The sequence below is a fragment of the Physeter macrocephalus genome, chromosome 13 (genome assembly GCF_002837175.3).
Source record: "Physeter macrocephalus isolate SW-GA chromosome 13, ASM283717v5, whole genome shotgun sequence".
In the NCBI taxonomy this organism is placed as follows: Eukaryota; Metazoa; Chordata; class Mammalia; order Artiodactyla; family Physeteridae; genus Physeter; species Physeter macrocephalus.
In genome coordinates, this window is record NC_041226.1 from 21,147,606 (window position 1) to 21,160,428 (window position 12,823).

Consider the following 12,823-nt stretch of genomic DNA (forward strand, 5'->3'; position numbering starts at 1 on the left):
ATTTATTTTTTAAAAAAATTAGTGAACAACTGTAAGAAAGAGTGTGGGAAAGGACTAAAATAAGGACCCAAAATCATAACAACAAAAGAAGTGACTATGATGAGGACCACATGGAGAGGAAAGCAGAGTCAGAGCTCATCCAACAGGTCTGTGTTCTAGATGGTGCAGGAGAGGTGAAAGGAGGAAAAGTAGGTCTCTTCTCTCTGATCTGGACACTGGGAAAGAAACAAGTAGGACCACACCACCTTCAAGGACTCCTAGCCAGCAAAAAATACCCACTTCTAGAACAGAGGGGAGAAAAACTGGTGACAAATGATATAATTCTTTTATTTAAAAAAATTTGCCTAAAACACTACCTCTTATACTGCATATATTGTTACAACGCTTATCTAAATTAATAAAGTGGCAGTCATTTTTTGCATAATGTATACAGTTATATTTGGGGACAATGCATGGTTCCAATCATCATCTCAGATAAACAAATGCTAACCTTAAAAACCTGAGCATAATAAGTGAAAGCAAACACTAGAGTGTGAGTTGGTTTAAACAGTTCTCCCGTCACTAGGGAGAGCAAGTCAAACTATTAGGGAGATAATCTGCATATTAATCTAGTTCTATACTATCCACACGTCAGCAAACAGTCTCTGCCAAAAACGTAAACTTTACATTTTACAATTACTTCAAAGTCACTGAATAAACAGAAGCAGTCAAATTACTGTCATAATGTAATCGAATGAGGGCTATTCACCAAGATATGAAGTGTATTACTAAGCTTTTAAAGTAGGCAAGATGTAGAGTGTTTAGTGATCATCTGGTGATTATCAAAGAATCACAGACTTTTAGAGCTACACAAAACATTACAAATCACCTCATCTAATCATCTCATTTACAGGTGAGAGAATTAAGGTCAACTGACTTGTTCAAAGTCAAGTAGATTCCTGGGCACACATCCCAACTACATTTTCCACCCTTGCCTGTAGTTAGATGTGACCCCTGGGCCTGTGAAAGGCCCAGCCCACGCTTTCTGCGTGGCTGGTAAAGTTCTGTTTCTCTAACTGGTAGCTGGACCCTTTGTTCCCATTCCTGGAGCGAACCTCCATGCTCTTTCCCCTTGAGCTTGAAACAGATGGACTTGGAAATACAAATTAATATAAATTAAAGACGGTAGAGTCACCAGATAAAAGGAACTTGGGTTCTTGAAGCACTGCGTGGAGGAGAGTTGCCTGGGAATCACTAACTGCCCTTTGGACTTACTTTGGATTGTGTTAAGTCAATGAAATTTGGGGATTTTATGTGTTACAATAGCTAGAGTTGTCTTAAACAGTATATCTACATATCAATATTTTTTTCCAATAATGGATTTAAAGAATCTTAAATAAATCTTCAGAATGAGAATAGCTCTACTATTACTAGCTACGTGACCACTGGCAAGTTACTTAAACTGAGACTCACCTATAGAATGGAGATGATTAGAGTATCCATCTCAGAGTTTTGAATTTTAAATGAGATGACCTTCACAGATTAGCACAGTGCCTGGGGCATATGAAATGCTCAATAAACATTAACTATTACTGTTGCCATGTTTCTGCATATTTTAAACATAGCATTTGAAACTTAAAAACAAGCTCTTTCTCCCCATCCTTCATTCTCAGACCTTTAACTGGACTAAGGCGATGGCAGGAGTCCTCCTTGACCTGTTCTTCTTCCATGATATTTGACATTGGCGCATTGAGGCTAATGGTGTCTTCATCAGAAGGCTGAAAAGAAACAGGACACTGCCTCATTCAAGGGAGAAGTGTTATCAATATAGATTAAGAGAATGCTATGTGATTAAAAAAAAAAACGTACTGTGATTCTCACAAACATCATGTTGAGTAAAAGACACCAGAGGACAATGCCACTTACAAAAGTTCAAAAATGGGCAAAACTAATCCATGGTGTTTGAAGTCAGGATAGCGGGGGCTCTTAGGTTAGCGGCGTGGGTGCATGATGGGGGCTTTCTGGGTGGCTGGTAAAGTTCTGTTTCTCTAACTGGGAGCTGGTAATGAGCGTGTTCACTTTGTCAAAATTCATCAAGCTAACACTCACGTACTTCTCTGTACATATGTTTTGAGCTGAAATTTTTTCAGGTACCTGATGATATTTTCGAACCTAAGAGCCATAGTCAGGGCACTGAGAAGGACTGGGTAACACCTGAGAGAACAGAGAAATAACTGGAAATACACTACCATACCAGCCCTAAGTCTAATCGATCACTTCAATAGTAATGGTGCTCTGAGATCTGACAACACGAATTTACCAAAACTATATTAAGGTTTCATGTGGCCAGTCACAGAAAGCAGGCAATCAGCCTCTGGGACAACATCTCATTTATTTACAGTGCATCTTACATGCAACATCAAGCTTCAGTTTATTTCCCTGTTTAGGCTGAGGAAGCTGCTTTAAATATATAAGAAGCTGCTTTAAATATATAATATATAGTACTTAAAAGGAACAGGGGTTCTGTGCAGTTTTCAGAATAATGCTTCCATTTAGTAATCAGAGTTAGTTCTCCCTGGGGGTCTTGTTTCCCACACTAACTGATGAAGTTTATTCAGATAATCTATGATTCTGTCACAAATGAAATATGAAGCCTCATTTATTTTCCTATGTCTCCGTTTTAGCGTCGCTATTTCATGAAAAGCTTTTCAAATCACAGGGATCAGGAACCTCCACAGAGCACGTTTCTGTGGCTTGCTTCTAAACTCCTGAGGCTATAATTTTTCACAGTACAGTGTTCATTTACTTTTGGACACGTGCACAGATTGTTCAGAAACTGGCAGAAAACAAATGTACATTTCATTCATTACACAGCTATTCACTCAGCCTCACCTTTTTTTGCTTGTTTATCTGAGTGACAAATGCTAAATCAATCAGAGTGACAAATGCTAAATCAACCAATGGCAACAGCCAAAGAAAGGAATGAGGTGTGATTTCTGAACCCCACAATGAGATGTAAGTAGGAAGCAAGACTGACTGATCACAGATAATAAAATATTTGCCAAATAAAGTGAAAATAGAAAGCTACATAGAATAATCCAGAACCCTTATCCTTGTAAAAAAACATTTCTAGGAGGTGTTCTCAGGTAAGGAGGCCACAATGCAAGACAAAAAAAAAAGCCAAAGGGAAAATGTATACACTTCATGCTGTTGAACATAATCCTTTCTGTAGTCCTCCCTTCCACTCTCCTCCCATCTTAAAAACTTATTAGCAAAATTCCAAGATATGCATCTAGTTAAAAGGAAGAAAATAAACCCTTGGCCTCCTTTTAGAATATTAGCATCCTACTTATACTAAGTGAGAACAAAAGGATAATGAAGTTCTTTGTGTAATGTTTTATTAATGAACTTAATTATCCTTAGAAGACAGATAAAGGATAAAGCAGAGTCTGTTTTAATTTAACAGAAAATAAGCTCGGGTGAGTAATTTCGGAAACAAAGGGCTATTTCAGGGGACTTATGAGTTTTAATAAAGTTAAGGGAGTAGAATTGAATACAACTTATAAAGCGATGTGTTGAGTATTTTCTCCCCCAGGGAATCACAGTAAACTACTCATGTAGGTTCATGAGGGTAATTTTATTTTATTGATACTGGCCTTCTTTTTCTTCCTACTACTCTTCTTCCTTTTGAAATATTCTGTATTAGAAAGATTTTAAGGTATCCTAGTGCTTTATGAAGTATTTTGTGGAAAATAAATTTGAATATCTTAGCTACATATTAAACCTCAAAGGCCTTAAGAGAACAGGGAAAAGGCAATTTTCCTGGACTTATATATAGTAAAAATGTGGATTTCTTAGACAGGGTAATTGACCTACTAAGTACATCTTCAAAGAGTATTAACAATGTTTCAAAACTCAATAACCACAAAAACTCAATAAGTTCCCTCAAAAAAGGAAGGCCTGATAATACATACATCCCCTACTCCAGCTATCCCTCCTAGCTCTGCTGGTCAATAAACCCCATTTAATGGTTTATTAGTGAAAGATTTTGGGGAACCTAATAGACTATAAATAACAAATGTTCTAACTGAGCTATATATAACCACTTTACAAAGCTCCAGTGCGGGAGGCCTCTTAGCTCACAAATAACCAAACTTTTATCCAATTATCTGAAAACAACAGAATCTAAGAATTTCAGGAAAACAAATATTGATACAAAAATTATGGCTACTCAGAAATGCATTTCCTGTGGGTAAAATGCAATGTACATTTATAGTGGGAAGCAGCCGCATAGCACAGGGAGATCAGCTCGGTGCTTTGTGACCACCTAGAGGGGTGGGAGGGAGATGCAAGAGGGAGGGGATATGGGGATATATGTATATGTATAGCTGATTTACTTTGTGATACAGCAGAAACTAACACACCATTGTAAAGCAATTATAGTCCAATAAAGATGTTAAAAAAATGCAATGTACATTTGATTCCTTAACATTTATGCAGGCGTATAACAACTTTTTCCTAAGTTACTCTGTCACTTAAAAACAAACATATTTATAAAAATGCCTTCTGGGTACTTGCACACCACTTAGTCATTTCATAATATTTATTAAGCATGCAAGAATATTCCAGATAACGTGAGGCGTGTGGTAGGAGGGGAAGGAGATAGGGACTCTATTCTTGAGACATTTACAAAATACTAAAGATTCAGAAAAAGCTAACAACAGTTAATATTTACATAACAGAGGATTTCAAATAACTTTCACAAACATTATCACATGTTCTCACGCAACTGCCTTTTATCCAAAAGGAGTACAGCGAATGCAGGTAGATATATCTAGAAGCACAAAAGGAAAAAAAATCTGATCATGAATTTACCTCTGTGGCAGATAATCGCTTGTCACCATTATCACTCCCAACGCCCGAGTCAGAATCCTTCTTGCTGGGTTAGATGCCATCAATATTGAATTCATTTAGAAAAAATTAAAATCACAAAGTTCACAACAAGAGACATCAACTTATATTCAAATAATGACTTTACTAAACAAATTTTTATTATTACCAAAAGACAACAAATCCGCCCAGTACTGAAGGTTGTTAAGACAAGGGCCTAATGAAAATCAGACACTTGTACCATCTAAATATGGTACAAGATAAATTCTTTGTGTTCAGAGTTTCATGGATTTATACTCTACCTGAGTGGCCCATTCTTTGAAACGGTTAATAATTTTCTTATTTTATTGATTCTAGCATATGAAAAAGCAAAAACTACCAATTGCTTTTACCTCTTATGTTATGAAATTTCCTAACTTTCAATAATTCTGTAAACTTTTATTCAGTGGCTAAATAAATTTGATAGTATGTTTAAAACAATAAAATAATGAATACATATTTTAAGCATTATATAAAGGTACCATTAGGGTAGGCTGAGATTTTAAGTCACTACAGTATATTTACTTTTTTTAGTAAAAAGTTCAAGAAAGATTTCTGCAATGAAGACATTTCAAAAACACCTGCATTTCTACAAGTGTGTTCAGTGTGAGAATTTTGTTCTCTGAAAATTCAAGGCCCAGTTTACACCACAAAATGGCCAAGGACATGTTAAACGATTCTAAAACTTCCATTCTGAAAAGGAAATGGCAAAAACTATGCACACTCCTAGAGGGGTGGGATAGGGAGGGTGGGAGGGAGGGAGACGCAAGACGGAAGAGATATGGGAACATATGTATATGTATAACTGATCCACTTTGTTACAAAGCAGAAACTAACACACCATTGTAAAGCAATTATACTCCATCCAATAAAGATGTTAAAAAAACACACACAAAAACTATGCACAGTGCATTTTTAAAAGACAATTAACAAAAATAAAGTCTGCATTTTTTCTTACCATGTTCTGGAAGCATATTAAAAATTAACTTAAAAAACCATGTCTCTAACACAACATTGTAAATCAACTATACCCAAAAAAAATTTTTTTAAAAAACAACAAAAACCCATGTCTCAGTTTGATGTGGTTGTTTTAACTGATAGGTAAAAAAGACATATATTTATATTATAGATCTTATTTATGATATGTGCACACACACATATGTTGCACTCAGGAAGGACTGACTCTTGATTAGGAGAGGGCAGATGAAACCTGAAAGATGCCAAAATGTTGTCAACAGCATCAATTTTCCCTTTTTTATTCCAAAAGTGTTTGAGACGCTGATGTATAAATATGCATTGGCTGAGTGAAACAAAAGGATTTTTGGAGTTAGTTATCTGGAGCGCCTTGGCCTAAGCAAACTCTAAACAGGGGCTTCTAGCCGAGGCGGGTCACACTCACCCATCTTCCACGTGCTGGTGTAAATGTGGCCTCTCCATGGTGTGGAGATAAAGGGAGTCGGTTGTCTTAATCTGGCATGCTTGGATGCTCAGATACTTAAATATGTGCACTTTGCCCTTGGTGCAAATCTATGGAGAAATTAATAATAAATATATTTTTAATGGCAAAACAAAATGTAAACACTAGACATCTCACTCTGTATATTTTAGTTTTTGCATTTTCACTTTAAGTAACACGTCAACAATGACCACCAAATTTGACCTCTCCAAAACAGGTAAGATTTTAGGCAACCATTTCCTCCAAATTCTACTTCAATAGAAAACCATGTTCAAGAAATTTCTAGTTTCTCTTGCACTAAACCGCAAAATTCTAACAGAAATACATTTAAGTATAAATAGCGTAAAACGTATATATGTCAGATAACTAACCTGGTAATGTTCCAATTCTGAAAGCATATATACTTCATTCTTTTCTCACACAGTTTAATATTTGAGCTTGAATCTTGTCTCTAAATGACTGACAATCATATTTTAAAATGGTTAAACTCTAGTTTCCAGCTAAACTTCAACGTAAGGAATCTATTATTCCTTTTGTAATCCATATGCTCCATGAAAAACTTTCAAATGCACGTACAAAATGATAAACATAATAACTGAATAAGTGAAATCATCAAACGTCATAATTTTGGGATTGCGGTGACCAGAACAGTGAGGCAAATGGTGGTAAACAATTTTGATGTCACAGAAGACAACATACTGTAGTCGGATTCACCGGAGGTTTCATTTTTTAAGAGATTGTGACTGTTTATGATCGTATCCATACATTAATTCTGCAAAATTTCAACAAACCAGTTCTGCTGAGAGTTGCTTAGGTGCTATTGATAGCCTCGCCCCCCGGCCACAGCTTTGCTGTGAGACCCCTCACCTGTGCTGGAGGAGACTGCAAAGGGTTATTCTCAAGCAGTAATACTTGCAGCTGCTTCATCTCTCTAAAACAAATGGGAATCACGAGCACTTTATTGCAGGAAAAGTCAAACTTTACCAAGGGAAGATCTACTAGTTCTAAAAGAACAGAAAAAAAAAAAAAAAAAAAGAAAGAAAGAAAAAAAAAAAACTCAGAAAGCAACAAGATTAAACGGCTAAACACATTCAAAAATTTTCTACTTATCTGGAAATATATCATTTAGCATAATTAAAACCAAGCTGTGTACTAGGAATATAAGTTATGTATATATAATACTTTACTCAAGAGGAGGGGAAAGCTTTCACCGGGGGCCCAACAATTTTTAATTTGTTGTTATTTCTGATACGAGCTGGAAACACTTGACATATATAACACCTATCGTTTAAAAAGGCTTTTCTTCCAGTGAAACAATCCCATAAACCACACCACACAAGATATGCTTATGTTTTAACTTCGAACTGTTTTCAAACAGCTTGCTAGCTTATGAATAATATGTTAATTACAACATATTCTTATGCATTCCATGTACGTGGGCTGGCAGAATCTCAGAACGAGTTACTAGAAATATGTTCTTGATTGTTTAACTCCACTTTAAAAAAGAAATGCTATCAAATTTGGAACTTTGCAACAGACCCTGTAATCCTGATTTGATTAGGCTTTATTCTACTGCTTTAAAAAAGTCTTCTGTAGCTCCACAAACATGACAGAACATTATATTTAGCTTAAAATCCCCACCCAGTGGCATAGCAAACACTCAGTAATTTCAAGCATTCCAACCGACATTGGCAGCTGCAAGAAACGAAGTCAAATACGTTCCATAGAGCAAAGACGCTAAGCAATGCCAGAGTAGGGTGACACGGAGCAAACCACCAAGATCCCCATGTGAGAGGCTACGGAGGGTTCATTTCAGAACGGGCCTCTCCATGTTTGTTATGAAACCTGGTAAGGGAGGATACATGGAGCTTTCAAATACTCAAGGAATTCCCAAGCAAATGAAGGGCAGGGACTATAGGAAGAAGAGGAACAGAAGGCAGTGACCTGGAAAAGAATTCACACTATCCCTCCGCTCCCCCTGTACTGCTGGAGGGTTTTCACGTTACTCAGCTAGACTACTTCATGTTCCCCCAACAAAGGTTCACTTAGCAACCGGTCTCTGCAAATTCAACTCGCTCTGGGTGTGGAAGGGACTTTCCTTCTTTCATACCTTAAGGAACTACTTCGTGTTAAAGAAAAGAGTCATGAGATTGAAATGCAAGGACAGAGACACAGGAACATCAGCTCAGCAGCTCCCAAACTCAGGTCCATGATAGGCAGGTGGCTGTGTAAGAGAAACTCAGGATGTGTATTTTTTAGTTTTTTTTACTGAAGTAGAGTTGATTTACAATGTTGTGTTAGTTTCAGGTGTACAGCAAAGTGATTCAGTTAGACATATATATGTGTATATATATTCTTTTTCAGATTCTTTTCCATTATAGTTTATTATAAGATATTGAATATAGTTCCCTGCTAGGTCTTTGTTGTTTATCTATTTTATATATAACAGTGTGTATCTGCTAGTCCCAAACTCCTAATTAATCCCTCCCCCGCTTTCCTCCTTGGTAAGCATAAATTTGTTTTCTATATCTGTGAGTCTGTTTCTGTTCTGTAAATAAGTCCATTTGTATCATTTTTTAAGATTCCACATATAAGTGGTATCATATATTATTGGTCATTCTCTGTCTGACTGACTTCACTTGGTATGATAATCTCCAGGTCCATCCATGTTGCTGCAAATGGCATTATTTCATTCTTGTTTATGGCTGAGTAGTATTCCACTGTGTGTGTGTGTGTACACATTACATCTTCTTTATCCATTCATCTACTGATGGACATTTAGGTTGCTTCCATGTCTTGGCTACTGTAAACAGTGCTGCTGTGAACATGGGGGTACATGTATCTTTTTGAATTGGAATTTTCAAATTAGAATTTTTGAATTCTTATTCAAATTGGATGTGTATTTGTTAAATGGCCCCAAGTAATTCTCTGCTCAAACTCAGCTCTCCCACCAATAGTGGGATAAGCGACTTGCCTCAGGTCTCACTCGTCCTGGTTGCCTTGAAGAAGCACATGGAGAGCAGTGAGAGATGGAAGAGAGGAGGTGAAGCCAGAGGATGGCACGGAATCAAGAAAGTCAAAGCGAAAGGGAAAGTAAGATCTTTCCAGTTAATAGTTTGTTTTGAAAACAGGGCTGAGAATTAGGGGGACTGTATGTAAAAAGAATATCTCCTTGCTATAACTTCCAGTAATATGAATCCATCTCTCCGATGGCTAACTGGACTCCCTCAAGTTAGGCTGGCAAATCAGGGGTGAAGTTTAACTGCAGTCTGGCTTTTCAGCAATTTGCCACTTAAAATGAAGACTTTGAAGCAAGACTAGAGAGCTAAGTGCTTGGAAGACATAGCAGGAGGGGAAGGAAGGCGACTTACAGTTAAATAAAGTAAGAAATGGTTTTTATGATGACAATTCCTTTTAGTGCCTGTTGGGGACACAATTACCATCTTAGTTCAGGAAAGCTAGAATCTGACATTTTCACAACGAGGAAACAAAGGAGAAAATTGTAACTCCAGCTCAGAAAAAGCCAAAGAGACAGAGCAGGAAAAAAGGGGTAAGAGAAAAACTAAAAAGAACAATGAATCCAACTCCTCTTCATTGCAAAGAGGGGCAATGAATGACTACTTTAATCTTCTGTCCATTCTGGTGCCAGAAAGAACAAAATAGAGTCTCCCCGTTGCATTAGTTGTAGTAAAACCACCACAAGATTGATGTGGGCAATTAGGCCACAAACATTTCCCCCCTCCTCAAATTGAAAGCATATGAGGAGGGGTACTAAAGAGGAAAAACAAGTGAGTAAATATGAAAAGTCTTTAAATTCACTGCCTGAGAGCATTATCAATGCTCTTTTGTTAACAGAGCTCTCCAGAGTAAAGCAGAAAGAAACCTGATATTCAGGAAATTATTTTTTTAAAAAGAAGATTTTCCAGTAAACTGACGTTTTAGCTCCGAGTGTATATTAAAATACTAAGCCTGAGAAAACATAATTATGAAAAGTATAGAAATTTGTAAGTGATCTTTTTAGGAGAAGGAATGCTTTTAAGTTAAGAGAGCAAGGAGTGGTGAGAGAAACAAATATCTTGATTTTACAGATGCACTTTCTTCCCACATGTTTCTAAACCATTACAGGAAACTGTTAAATGATTAAATTAAATTTTTCTTTTGAAAACGAGAGTTCAATAATTTGTGATGACTTCTCAATAATTAACCTAAGAGCTTAAATTTAGATGAAAGTTTTCTATAATGCTATGAAGGGCTATATGATTATAAATTTGCTGTTAGTAAGAGTTTTCTCTTTGTACTTGCTCAAACCAAGAAAAACAATTTCATCCATTCAGAACTGGAACTGCACAATGACAAAATGAAAAATCAATGTTTTTATACCAAGTCATCTCAAGTAATAAAGTAATAAATCTTTAGGCCGAGATAGTTTCTAATTCTTCTTCTTTAAATACTAGCCAGCATGAGCAAGGTGAAGATGGCAGATAACACTTAAAACTCCCATCTATAAAGCACATTACATTTTATAAAGTTCTTTCCCTTTCCTGAGCTCCATTTTCTTGCCTTGAATAACGAAGCCCTTCAAGCCAAAGATCATGAAGCAGGAACAGAATAATAAAAATCAGGCAGCTCTCAAATAGCTGCATTAGAGTCAGATAAACCAAATGCTGACTGTTCCCAAATATACACTTTAGCTTATCAGGCATCCTAATGTGCTTAAGTGAAAATGATAGAAACCAATGTGATCTTTGAGAACCAGAGTATGTTTTGGAGAAGGCATTCAGTGTCCTGCTGTTCATCAACTCATTCCTGATTAGGTCCAAATGAGGATCCCAAAATGTGAAATTCAGATCCAGCGTGATCTACAAGCCTACTTATCAACGTTCTTAATGGTATAACATTTCTGAATAAATATATCTTTTTAATTTTTAATTTATTTTTGTTTTATTGAAGTACAGTTGACCGACAATTTCTTTTTTTTGGTTGCGCTGCATGCGGGATCTTAGCTCCCCAACCAGGGATCGAACCCATGTCTCTTGCAGTGTAAACACGGAGTCTTAACCACTGGACGGCCAGGGAAGTCCCTGACAATTTTTTTTATTGAATATCTTTTTATTTTAACTTCAACACAACATATCAGAGGGACAACACTATGGAAGCCCAGAGCTGCAGGGAAGGGTTTGCCCGCCTTTGGCTCCTGGGTGGGGCTGCGTGAGGGTCTCGGTGTTCGCGCTGTTTCAGGGAACCCGAGTCTCAATGCTGAGGCTCTGGAGCCGTCCTTGCTTCAGGCTTCAAGAAATTCATCAAAACAACCAGTGATATCAGTCCAGTTTCACTTCAGCAAAGGCATGCCCTCGCCTGAAGCACGGATTCGAGATACTCAGGGTTCCCAGTCAGGGCTCCCAGATCCCCAAAGCCCCAAACCCTGACTTCTGGATCTGCAGGACCAAGTGCAGCAACTATTGGCTGGGTGTTCCAGGACATCACACGTCCATCCATACCAAAAGCAATTCACGTTGCCTCCTGTCAGGAGCTGAACTGTGTGCCCCCCAAATTCATATGTTGGAGCCCTGACACACAGTACCTCAGAAAGTGACTGTATTTGGAGATAGGGTCTTTAAAGGGTAAATGAGTTAAAATGGGGTCATTAGTGTGGGCCCTAATCCAGTATTATGGGTGTTCCTTACAAGAAGAAGAGATTAGGACAGACACAAGAGGGAAGATGCAGGGAGAAGACGGCCATCTACAAGCCAAGGAGAGAGGGCTCAGGAAAAACCAAACTGACCAATACTCTGATCTCAGACTTCCAGCCTCCAGACTAAGGGAAAATACATTTCTGTCGTTTACACCACTCAGTCTGCGGTACTTTGTTATGCGAGCCTGAACAAACTTAATACACACACATACACACACACACACAGCTTTATACAGGGGAATGATTTTGTTACTGAACCCCTGACTAAAATTACAACTTGAATATAACTTTTCTGTTATCAGCACATGAAATTCAAATTATAATTAATATTAATAGGCACACACAAACATGACTAGAGCTACCTTCTTCACAAAGGTAAACAGAAAATAATAAAAGCCTCCTGCTTGATTCATTTTTCCCTCTTTCTTTTTTTACCTTGTGGTAAAACTTTAAGGTAATTTCTTCTGACATTCAGTTCTCGTAGGGATTTCAGTTGCCCTATCTGCTGAGGCAAGGCTGTGATCTCGTTGCAGCTGACGTCCTGCATTGAAAACAGAGAGAAACAGTAAACGCCTTTTGCCGGGAGATCAAGCATTTCATGTGAAATCTCCTTATGGAATTTAAATATTAGGACAACTAGACAGGTACATTTTTTTTTTCTTTTTTTTTTGCGGTACGCGGGCCTCTCACTGTCGTGGCCTCTCACTGTCGTGGCCTCTCCCGTTGCGGAGCACAGGCTCCGGACGCGCAGGCTCAGCGGCCACGGC

General features: G+C 37.5%; 1 protein-coding gene across 1 annotated transcript in view; it reads right to left on the reverse strand.

Annotated features, from left to right (window-relative positions):
* The window catches only part of LRCH1 (leucine rich repeats and calponin homology domain containing 1), a 183,847-nt gene that overhangs the window by 45,112 nt on the left and 125,912 nt on the right, over positions 1 to 12,823 (reverse strand). Inside the window, 7 exon segments of the mRNA XM_055089619.1 lie at positions 1,655 to 1,757; positions 4,855 to 4,918; positions 6,064 to 6,107; positions 6,109 to 6,208; positions 6,308 to 6,435; positions 7,232 to 7,368; positions 12,492 to 12,597. Coding sequence (XP_054945594.1) covers positions 1,655 to 1,757; positions 4,855 to 4,918; positions 6,064 to 6,107; positions 6,109 to 6,208; positions 6,308 to 6,435; positions 7,232 to 7,368; positions 12,492 to 12,597 — 682 coding nt within the window.